General features: G+C 43.3%; 1 protein-coding gene across 1 annotated transcript in view; it reads left to right on the top strand.

The window, feature by feature from the left end:
* Window positions 1–12,215, top strand: part of LOC136862290 (nose resistant to fluoxetine protein 6) — a 202,208-nt gene that overhangs the window by 151,412 nt on the left and 38,581 nt on the right. The window contains exons 9-11 of the mRNA XM_067138874.2: window positions 254–419; window positions 6,141–6,220; window positions 10,642–10,737. Coding sequence (XP_066994975.2) covers window positions 254–419; window positions 6,141–6,220; window positions 10,642–10,737 — 342 coding nt within the window. The remainder of the gene's footprint in view (window positions 1–253; window positions 420–6,140; window positions 6,221–10,641; window positions 10,738–12,215) is intronic.

Below are 12,215 nucleotides of genomic sequence, written 5' to 3'. Positions count from 1 at the left end.
GAGATAGTGAGTTCGAACCTCAATGTCGGCAGCCCTGTAGGTGGGTTTCCGTGGTTTCCCATTTGCACATCAGGCAAATGCGGGGCTGTATCTTAATTAAGGCCACGGCTACTTCCTTCCCACTCCTAGCCCATCATCGCCATAAAACCTATCGGTGTTGGTACCACATAAAAGCAAATCGTAAAAATAAATTTAAAAATCGTAAAGTTGTTTTAGTGTTTTGTGTTAAAGGATGTCTGTCATATGTTCACAGGCTTATCCCACCGTATGTTGTGGCGATGCTGGCGGCCCAGCTCTCCTCCACATGGTTCGAACATAATTCCGTTCTGGAGTCGCCGACACGAGACAGCAGCAACTGCCCAAGTTTCTGGTGGCGCAATCTTCTCTTCCTGAACACTCTCTTCCCCGTCAGTGACATGGTAAGACTACAAGCAAATGAGTTTTTAAATTATAACTTTAAGTTTTTTGCAGCCTCATACCTTCTTAGCTTCCTGAAAATACATAGTCAGAGTGACGGATCTCGCCACTGTACATGTCAGAATTTCAAAGGAATTGAGTGAATTCCGTTCCAGGTCAGTGGAAGAGCCAAGCATCGAACCAGATGCCGCTGGAAAACAGCAGCTAGCTGTAAGGCTACAGAACGCCAGGAAAGAAAAGTAATTTCACTAAAAGAGATAAAGATAAATAATGTTCAATTTTTGTGTTCAGTAAGTACAGGCTGGACTTTTAACATTTCAGATGAATGCCTGATGGGTTTTCTTTTTCCTTGAATTTAACTACGATTGGTTCATTCATCTTAGTGCTGAAGGATGAAATGAGTCAGATTTAAGTTAACGATGCTGAAACATACCGAGGTAGAGCAAGCAAGCTATACGTCAGGGCCTCTCAAACGCCCAAAATCTCACGCGTGCAAATCGAGGCGCAAGAGCTCCGTGCACTGTGCATCGGTCCCGCTCGGTTCGCCTCGGTCCAACGCTTCGTCTCTGGGCTACTCGGCTAAGCTCGGCTCAACTCGGTTCAACTCGGCTCGGATGTGGAGCGCTACGGAGCAAGTGAGGAAGAGGGAGACAGGCGGAGCGAGCGAGAGAGGCGTGAGGAAGGAGAGAGACAGCGCTATTGCTCCAAATCGAGGAGTGGGGGTCTGCACTCTGGTCAACCAAGCGAAGTCGTCTTTTGCACAGTGCACAGTGCCCGCACCTCACTCTGAGAGGCCCTGCTATACGTGGAGGTTGTCTACCCACACAATCATCATTTAATTTTGCGAATCTTCATAAAGGTGGTAGTACCAAATCTTCGTGCGAAGTCTAAATTTCTGGCAGAGTTGGGAACTGCTGGGAAGTGCTTCTTGGATAAGGCAGACAAGAAGAAAAAAAACGTAGCAATTTCTGATTGGCTAACTGGAAGATTTTAAGAGACGTAGATGTAGTCGTTGCAGTAGTCGGTAGGATCTGTGTATCGTTCTTCATTCAAACGATTGAATAAACCGGAAAATGAGGACATCGGCTAGACAGATAGAAAGATAACGAACGGCGGCAAATGGGGCATTTTTCATGGCCATCTCGTTATCTCGTTATCTCAACCATCTGGTTATCCAAGAAAGCTGTTTGTGACCCGTAACAAATCATTTCACTCCATCTGATCTAAAATAAAACTTCGCAGTAGGACTGCGAAGCTCCGACGTTCAGACATACTAGGTTTCAATCTTGACAATGACACCGGCTGTACCAAGTGTGGATCTTTCCCGAATTTCTGTGATGGTGGTGACTGGTATCACTGACTTCTTATCAAGAAGGACGCAGCTCGAACTCCGGCCAATGCATGTGGGAATTCTGAAATGAAAAGTAACGTCCCTCCGTTTCGGGATGCACGTAGAAGTGGATGTCCCGTGGTTATGATCACAATATCAACAGTCACGAAAAACTACAAGCTTGTAACTGAACTGATCCTCACAGAGGAAGACTGGGGACAAACCTCTGCATAATATAATATAATATAATATAATATAATATAATATAATATAATATAATATAATATAATATAATATAATATGCCAACTGCCGTAGCCGTGTTGAAACACCGGATGCCGTGAGATCTCCGAAGTTAAGCAACATTGGGCGTGGTCAGGAGTTGGATGGGTTGCCACGCGCTGTTGGTGGGGGGTAAGGAAATGGAGGAGCGGAAAGAAACTGGCCACCCTACCGCACGTAAACTCCGGCTCAGGAACACCTCTGCGGAGGTTCGGACCTGCCTTCGGGCAGAATAACCCTTACCTTTATAATATAATATAATATAATATAATATAATATAATATAATATAATAGGCCTATAATATAATATGCTTTACGTCCCACTAACTCATTTTTCGGTTTTGCGTACCGGATAATCTAGTGACACTAGATTGGCTTGTCTGACCATCTTAAAATACCGCCGGACTGAGCGGGATCGAATTTGCCAGCTTGGGCTAAGTAGACCAGCGCTCTGCCACCTGAGTCACTCGGTTGACTCATTACAAGAAATTAACTTCCTCAAAACAGTGACGGTCCATATTCAAATGAAGCAAAGAAGTGCTGTAATCCAAGCATTCAAACGACTGAACAAGAATGAAACATGAAGTTAGACGGATGGGAAGATAACGAAGGGCGGGAAATAAGAAATTTCTAATGTCTCAGTCTCATGTATCTAACATTCTGGAAATCAGCGGCGTTTTTTGGGCCATAAGTCCAGGCGTTGTTAGAGATGGAAATAAATTAAATATAAGTCCGCACATTCCCCCTCCCTTATTTCTTTTACCAAATTATTCAGATCACAAAATTAATTCATGTAATACTGATCAATACACTGATCAATACTGATCTGCATTTAGGGCAGTCGCCCAGGTGGCAGATTCTGTTGTTTCCCTAGCAATAGAAAGAGATGGAGGAAAAAGAGTCTCCAGAAAATAATGATTTTCTTTCAATGGTAAAATACGTACTTTGACCATTTCAGTCACTTCACCATTGTAAACTTTTATATACTGTAATAATATAATATTGCAAGACTAAAGTACCGGTACAGAAAAATAACAAACCACTGTCGGCAGTCCTGAAAATGGTTGGGCAACATCGGCCACTTTCAATCACTTGTTTCTTTTCACTGTAAGAAGGTACTGCTTAATAATTGTTTTACTATGCTTTCACCACCTATATTAAAGCATTTAAACCTCCGACTTGGTTGCCTAAGCACTCGTGCGAAACTCGAAAACAAACATCAACACAAAGCGTTGGAAATTGAAACAACGCTTTGGTCAGATTTAGCAAGTACTAGAGGCGGAAAACTATCGATAGTGCTATCGATAGTTATCGATAGCGACCACTATCGTCTGACATCGATAGTCAGTTGCCTACTATCGATAGTCAACGATAGTTTTTTTCCGTAATTGACTTATTTTTCTCACTAACAGAAATTGTACAGATGTTTCACTGTTTGGTAGTAACTTTAATATACTGGTTTAAAATTGTGAACTTCATATATAGATGCCCAAAAAGGAAGATACCTGACGTTTGGAAGTGATTCAGGCGTAGTGAGGATGAAAAGTTAGCTAAGTGCAATGAGTGTGGAATACTGTAATAGAACCCCTACACCAGAATATCCGTAAATGGAATGATATTAGATCGTTCAGTATTTACAATATTACATTGTTTCCACACGAATGTATGTGCTACATCACCATTGTTTCCGACAAAATATCTTCCTCACATTCATTAGAAATACCAGGTCATCATGAGAAAAATCATTATTACTATTTATTTATTTATTCTTTTTGCAAGTTGCTTTACGTCGCACCGACACAGATAGGTCTTAAGGCGACGATGGGACAGGAGAGGGCTAGGAGTGGGAAAGAAGCGGCCGTGGCCTTAATTAAGGTACAGCCCCAGCATGTGCCTGGTGTAAAAATGGGAAACCACGGAAAACCATCTCCAGGGCTGCCGACAGTGGGGTTCGAACCTACTTTCTCCCGAATACTGGATACCGGCCGCACTTAAGCGACTGCAGCTATCGAGCTCGGTGTTATTACTACTATCAGAATTACCAATATCATTTAGAGATAGGCCTACATCTTTGATGTAGGCGAGTCACTTATTTTGTCATCAGACAAACATTTCTTCCTTTTCGCGCTCGCCATTTCTGTTTACCTTGTCAGCCGGTGAGTCAAGAGATTGTATAAGAAGATAAGGCAAATTTTAGGCCATAGGCTTCACGAAAGTAACTGAAAACTCTCCTGCCATCCGTTCAGAATGCTGTAAAACATTTTCCCAAAGATATTACTATACCCAAGAAAATGTCGGGCGATCGCAAATGAACACTGCAGCTGAACGAGAATTTCTCGGGCGGTAAAGTTATGGGCAAGCGCGTGCAGCTCGAGAATGTCTCGGAAGTGCCATTAAAGAGATTTATGAGTGATTCCTATTTGAATTTCTGAAATTAAATAGCATGAAATAGTTGTAATTTCTACTGAATTTTTTTTGTGGATTATGTTCAGTGAATGTCCTATTTTCATGCATAATGATATGATTCGTTCCACTTTTTGAAAACTATCGATTACTATCGATAGTAGAGCTCATACTATCGGAAAATATCGATGGCGATTACTATCGATAGTTTGCCGCCTCTAGCAAGTACGAACTCAGCACGAGGCAAGTGACTGAAAGCGTATGTGCGCATGCGCAATTCCAGGGAGTGAAGCTACCGAGTCGCTGGAAACAGAACCAACGCCTTAGTGCGTGGTAGAGATGGGCGAAGTTGCTCTTTTTCTGGAGCAGTTCCGGTAGTTCCTGTTCGAAAAAAATACTATGTTCCGAATAACAGTTCCAAAATAACAGTCCAAGGTTTAGGCAGTGGGAAATTAGAAAATATCAATGAACCTCATAAACGCTAATTCGAAAGTTGATTCCTCACTGCTGTTGCGAGACCAATCCCGCCGAGTGCAGGCGACATGGAACACAGTTCTTTCGGAACAGCGTGTTGCTAGACCAATCCCGCCGAGTGCAGGCGAAACGGAACACTGTTCTTTCGGAACAGGATGTTGCTAGACCAATCTCGCTGGAGTGCACGCGACACGGAACACTGTTCTTTCAGAACAGCGTGTTGCTAGACCAATCCCGCCGAGTGCAGGCGAAACGGAACACTGTTCTTTCGGAACAGGATGTTGCTAGACCAATCTCGCTGAAGTGCACGCGACACGGAACACTGTTCTTTCAGAACAGCGTGTTGCTAGACCAATCCCGCCGAGTGCAGGCGAAACGGAACACTGTTCTTTCGGAACAGCGTGTTGCTAGACCAATCTCGCTGGAGTGCACGCGACACGGAACACTGTTCTTTCGGAGCAGCGTGTTGCTAGACCAATCTCGCTGGAGTGCACGCGACACGGAACACTGTTCTTTCGGAGCAGCGTGTTGCTAGACCAATCCCGCCGAGTGCAGGCGAAATGTAACACTGTTCTTTCAGAACAGCGTGTTGCTAGACCAATCCCGCCGAGTGCAGGCGAAATGGAACACTGTTCTTTCGGAACAGGATGCTGCTAGACCAATCTCGCTGGAGTGCACGCGACACGGAACACTTCTTTCGGAACAGCATGTTCCAGCGTACTGTTCGTTTATAGATCAGTTCCGAGCCCGGAACAGTTCCAAAATAAATGTGTTATTTTTTGCTCATCTCCAGTGCGTGGTAGACTGGTAGATGGTTCCGGACGGCGTTGAGAGTAAGTACAATATATGGAGCGGAACAAGGAACGATAATGAAGGAAAAACACAGTATAATGTAATATTACATTTTAAAAGAAATTGATTATTTGTCTTGCGGTTTTATTTGGACGTTGGCAGAACTTGCACAACCCGAGAAAACGCCACTGCCGGAAATGAGGAAGAAGAAGTTTAGACGAGGGGAATCAAGTAGACATTGGCTCACAAAGCCCAGGATCAACCTCGTGGAGGCATCACATTAAGTCTAGATTTGGAGTTCCTCTGCTATAGCTTCAAGAGAAGATCAACATACTACAGTACATTATGACAATAAGTTAAAATACATTAAGTTGAACTGGAAAATAACTAAAAGGAATGCATGGGATGTTCAATGCTATTGTTGTGCTCTGTTTTATGTTCCAGTGTATGATCTGGAGCTGGTATCTCGCCAATGATACCCAGTTCTATGCCTTGGCTGTAGTCTTGCTCCTCATCTCAGTTCGGTGAGTAAATTCCTACTCTTGTACTTGGTCATTGCGATTATTGTCTTAAGGAGGAGTTTTACAATATTTGCTTTACGTCGAACCGACACAGACAGATCTTGTGGCGACGATGGGATAGGAGTGAGAAGGAAACCAGCATTTGCCTGGTGTGGAAATGAGAAACCATGGAAAACCATATTCAGGGCTGTCAACAGTAGGGTTCAAACTCATTATCTCCCAAATGCAAGCTGACAGCTACGTGACCCAAAACGCGCAGCCACTCGTCCGGTTTAAGGATGATGGTGGTGGTGATTGTTGTTTTAAGAGTACAACTAGGCAACCATCCTCTTTATAACACTAATCAGAGAGAAAATATTGAAGGGGTCCGACACTTCGAAAAATGAAGGTGTTGGCCAAAGGAAGACAAGGGCACCAAGGGCGTGAAAATTAAAGACACCCTAGACCTCCATACGTAATACCGTCGGGGTCTGAAAAGAACAAGAGTTGACCAAGGGAGGTCGGATAGGATAGATGAAAGTGAGGAGTGCGGCACAAGTAAGTGGAAGCAATGCCAGGAGTCAGCTGAGGGCCCCGTGGTCGACAACCCACGCTCCAAAGTTCAGAGCCCCTGAGTCCTCTTTTAGTCGCCTCTTACGACAGGCAGGGAATACCGTGGGTGCTATTCTACCGCCCCCACCCACAGGAGGATTTAAGGAGGAGTACAGCGGGATTGTGATACCTTTAACTCTTATTAGAAAGATGAAGAGGATGAGGTCTGATCCTTCGAAGAATAACGGTATTGTCACACAGAGCGAACGACAATGAAAAGCGTGAAACAGCAACACACTCACACATACTCACGCAAGTTGAGAGCCTGTCAGAGGAGTCAACCTTTTCAGTCGCTTCTTACGTTTGACAGGGCACACCACGGATGTATTTCACCTATACTCCCAGTCACAAGGGTTGGAACAAGATGCAATCAATGTCTGAACAGATCTGTGGGGTAACACAGTAGCGGCGCTAAAAAGCTCGCCCCCACCCCTACCCACAATAATTAAAAAGGGACCCCTCGTTCTCTGATAAGGAAAGTTACAAGTTTATTTCGTAGTACAATGTTATATATTATTACAATGAACAGCAATGAACGACGATAATAATAATGATAATAATAACAACAATAAGTTGCACAATTTAGTTTTCAAATCCGAAGGAATTAAAATAATACGGTAATATGGTACGAACACAAGAAATGCATATTCCAAATGTAGTAAACAAAACACGGTGACCGTCACAATATTAAGAAGTAATCTCGTTCCTAGGACCAAATAATTTACTACTATTTACTATTCAAGCGTCCATCGTAGGGCTTACTTACCTGTACTGGGTGCCGAGAGTTTTAAACAGGCTCGAAACTTCAGATAAGTGTTATCGCATCTTCGCTGACTACTGCGTTCTCGGAACTGCTAATTACTTCAAAAGCCTTGTTGATTGTTGTGAGTGGCAGCAAGGGATGGTTATTGTTGGAATAGGTTGGGAAACCCACATTCTTTCAGAAATAACTACCGTACTCTTATTGACGAAAGAATGTCTGCAACTACGACGGCCTAAATTTGGAATAACCCTCTGTAATACAAATAATATTGTGTTGTGTGCTGTAGCTTTATCAATATGTAAAACCACTCTTCAGCTACAGACCCTCACAAGCCATAGGCCCCCCCGCCCCGCGGAGTCTGCGGGGTCCTTACCGCCACCACTGGGGTAACATACCGCTCTTCGCCATCCTATACGTGTTTCCTCACTTCACTTCTAACCTGCCGTACAGAACTTCCTTCCCAGTAATAGCTCCTGGCAAATACAAACACACTCTAGTACGGCAACTACTTGACACAGGTTATTGGACAGGTGTGTCTCAATAATAATAATAATAATAATAATAATAATAATAATAATAATAATAATAATAATAATAATAATAATAATAATAATAATGATAATAATAATAATGTTATTTGCTTTACGTTCTGCTAACTACTTTTACGGTTTTTGGAGACGCCCAGGTGCTGGAATTTAGTCCCGCAAGAGTTCTTTTACGTGCCAGTAAATCTACCGACACGAGACTGACGTATTTGAGCACCTCCAAATACCACCGGACTGAGCCAGTACAGGTGTGTCTCTCTCCCTTTCTACTTTAGTTTCACCAATGCACCCTCTTGTTTTAACTTCTTTGAAATCATTTAAGAAAAGGCTAGGAAAAAAACAGATAGGGAATCTGCCACCTGGGCGACTGCCCTAAATGCAGATGAGGAGTGATTGATTGATTGGTATGTGAAGGTAATTTAGTGTAGTGCTCCTGGAGTGGATAGATTAGGTTGTGAATCACGGTTGCCCAGGGAACGCTTCTAAAACTAGAGCCTCAAACATTACACGGAAGACACCCGAATCCTGTTGCTCTTTTAGACTTCTGACGGAATCTTGATAAGTCTACAATCTCTATTCAGTCACTTCCCATCTTCTTTCCCCCGTAGTGAGAACTACTGAGCCATAGGTGGTGAATTCCAAAGAAGATAAACAGCCGTCTTTAGAGTAGAGCACTGTTCGGAAAGTAAATTTTCATAGTCGGTCGAAGGAAATGAGCGAGTTGGCCGTGAGGTTATGGGCGCGCAGTTGTGAGCTTGCATTCGGGAGATAGTGGGTTCGAACCCCACTGTCTGTAGCCTTGAAGATGGTTTTCCGTGGTTTCTCATTTTCACACCAGGCAAATGCTTAATTAAGGCCACGGCCGCTTCCTTCCCATTCCTAGAGCCCTTCCCTGTCACATCGTCGCCATAAGACCTGTGTCGCTGCGACGTAAAGCAACTACCAAAAAAAAATATATATATATATGAGTAATGCTAGTAATGCCATTCCTTCTGCAGCCAGTCCCTGCTATGAATGGTGTGAAAATATTGCTCATAGGGTCAGTTGGTGCATGCATTTCAGTGGGCTTGGCAGACTGATGTGTAATAGCAACTTGTGGCTCGGTGAGGAAAGCAACGGGAAACTACCTCACTCCTCATTTCCCTAGTACGCCTCTTCAGTGATGCCTAGGCCATCTATGACAGCTGATGGCGGAACTGTTGAGGATCCAACCAGCCTTCGGGCTGAGGACTAAACATACAACACATATATATACATACTGTAGGTAAGTGATTTATGTTGTTATTCAGACTGCAGTACAGGACAAACTCTTACATTAAAATACAGAACAAGCACAATACGATCAAGGTCAACAGTTTTACAGCGAATGGTAAGTTAATGTTCAGTTGTATGTATGTATGTATGTTCAGTCTTCAGCCCTAAGGCTGGTTGGACCCTCAACAGCTCTGCCATCAGCTGTCATAGATGGCCTAGGCATCACTGAAGAGGCGTACCAGGGAAATGAGAAGTGAGGTAGTTTCCCGTTGCTTTCCTCACCGAGCCAGAAGTTGCAATTACATATCAGTCTGCCAAGCCCACTGAAATGCATGCTCCAACCGACCCTATGAGCAACATTTTCACACCATTGATAGCAGGGACTGACTGCAGAAGGAATGGCATTACTAGCATCGCTTATACCTCAGTCACTTTCACATTGTCAAAGCCAAGGATATGACAGAGACAGATCAATGAAAGTAACAAAATTGCTTTAGCCCATACCAGAAGACATAGTGCACTGTAAACACTAGGTCCTGCCAGCAAAGGCATTATGTTTAGTTTACAATCTAAAATCCATCTTTCGAGGCTTCTTAGAAAATAGATTCAACAGATCTGTTGATCTTACAATTATGTCGCCATGCATGTTTATTTAGTTTATTGTCAGTTTCTGTTTATTTTATTTAAGTAAATATTCCATTGGGTTGGGGTGGGTTCGGGAGTCTAACCTCCAGTAACCCGCAAAATGCATATAAGGCTGATTGGTCAAACAGTGCCATTAGTTCTCAGTATTGTAGGCGCTGTTCATTAATGAAATCCGAACCACAGAGACGTGACTTTTATTTCTCAAATTTATTATCCAGGTTTCGAACTGCGGCCGCCTGGGTGAGAAGACAATGTTAATGACACTCGGTTACCATATTTGAACAGAGTCAACAATACAGAGAGCTAATGGCACTGTTTGACCAATCAGTCTGGAAGTAAGTAACCTTATAGGCTTCATTTTAACTTGGCAGTTACTAACAACCATGTCAACGAATACATAAGTGATAAATTTCGGCAATTTTTTCCAGTCATTGCAATACAGTATAACACTTCTTTTGAGGCATCTCACTTTCATTGAGTTCTTTCTGAGAGAAGTATGCTCTTATAATTGTGCTAGTGCGACAATGAGTGCGAACTATGACAGGAAATATAATACAATAATGTTAAATATGATTTCTCTGAAGACATAAGTAGAACTTGGTGATTAATTACTGTCTTCGTTTCAGATTCCCAAAGTCCGCAATGGTCACCCTGGTGGTTTTGGTGATCAGCTCCTGGGTCACCACAGCAGTCATCGTCATTAATACTGATCACATGCCCAGGTAAGTCAGTAGCTTACATCATTCAGTCTCATTTAGTGAATTTGGTATGCTTATTTAAAAACTGGAATCTATATTATATTTATATATATTATATTTACTAAATAAATTTAGCAAACACTTCCTCTAGTTGAGAATTGCCTAAAAGACAAAGTAGAACAAAACAATGGCAATAAGTCCAAGAGATTAGAAATAAATCGACAACGACAAAGATTTTCAGCGGAGGTGGTTATGTAAAATTCTGATTGACTTTAAAGCGGTCAGCGCTACTTCTTTCACTAGCGATTTCAGAAGTTGAAAAGCATGATATAATGTAAGAAATGTCCCGTGGGTCCAACTAGCAGGTCAATAGCTTCGATCTTTTGCAGGTCATAAGCTTTTTTGTGGAACGAAATAGTGGGCTCGTGAATGTGTTTCTTTTACTGATCACTGTCGTCCGGCTGGTTGGCAGAGGATTCGAAGCGGATTGTTGGGACTATTATGCAGCCTGTGGTGTCCTTGTAGGTATGAGTGGTGGCAGTGGTGATTACTGCTTTAAGAGGAAGTACAACTAGGCAACCATACTTTATATAACACTAATCAGAGAGGAAAAACGGAAGGGATCCAACACTTCGAAAAATGAAGATATCGGCCAAAGGAGGGCAAGGGCTACGAAGGGCGTGAAAAGGAAAGACTCCCTAGGCCTCGAGTGCTCTAATACCGTGTGGGTCGGAAAAGAACAAGAGTTGTTCAAGGGAGGTCGGATGGGATAGATGAAAGTGAGGAGCCTGGCATAAGTGGAAGTAATGCCAGGACTCAGCTAAGGCCCGAGGTCGCCAACCCACACTCCCAAGTTAAGAGCCTCTGGGGACCCTTTTAGTCACCTCTTACGACAGGCAGGGGATACCCAGGGTGTTATTCTGCCGCCCCCACCCACAGGGGGGTTGTAGGCATGATGTCAATCCAACGAGTACTCCCTTTATCCACTAGAATAGACCATGGTCTTCATGCACAGTAAAGCGTGTTGCTCTCAAGGACTGAGCTATCGAAGACCTTATCTTGTGGTGTCTTGCAACACGCTGAGTATGACCGCGCTCGCAGTGACCAAGAACGTGCGCAATTCTAATTTAATTAATAATGTGCATTGTTTAACTGGGTGTTGTCCATCAACTGAAGCGTACTGGGCTTGACAGTAGCGGCGCTTGGCAATTAGCAGTAGGAAGGCAAAAAATGTGCAGACAACAAAGTACCCGGGTTTGTGGGATACAGCTGTGGGTGTTATATACATAAAAAACTGAAGAAAAACCTGCAACCGGGCGAGTTGGCCGTGCGCGTAGAGGCGCGCGGCTGTGAGCTTGCATCCGGGAGATAGTAGGTTCGAATCCCACTATCGGCAGCCCTGAAGATGGTTTTTCGTGGTTTCCCATTTTCACACCAGGCAAATGCTGGGGCTGTACCTTAATTAAGGCCACGGCCGCTTCCTTCCAACTCCTAGGCCTTTC

The sequence above is a fragment of the Anabrus simplex genome, chromosome 1 (genome assembly GCF_040414725.1).
Source record: "Anabrus simplex isolate iqAnaSimp1 chromosome 1, ASM4041472v1, whole genome shotgun sequence".
In the NCBI taxonomy this organism is placed as follows: Eukaryota; Metazoa; Arthropoda; class Insecta; order Orthoptera; family Tettigoniidae; genus Anabrus; species Anabrus simplex.
The sequence above is the reverse complement of the archived record's forward strand: the minus strand, read 5'-3'. Positions and strand labels throughout refer to the sequence as shown.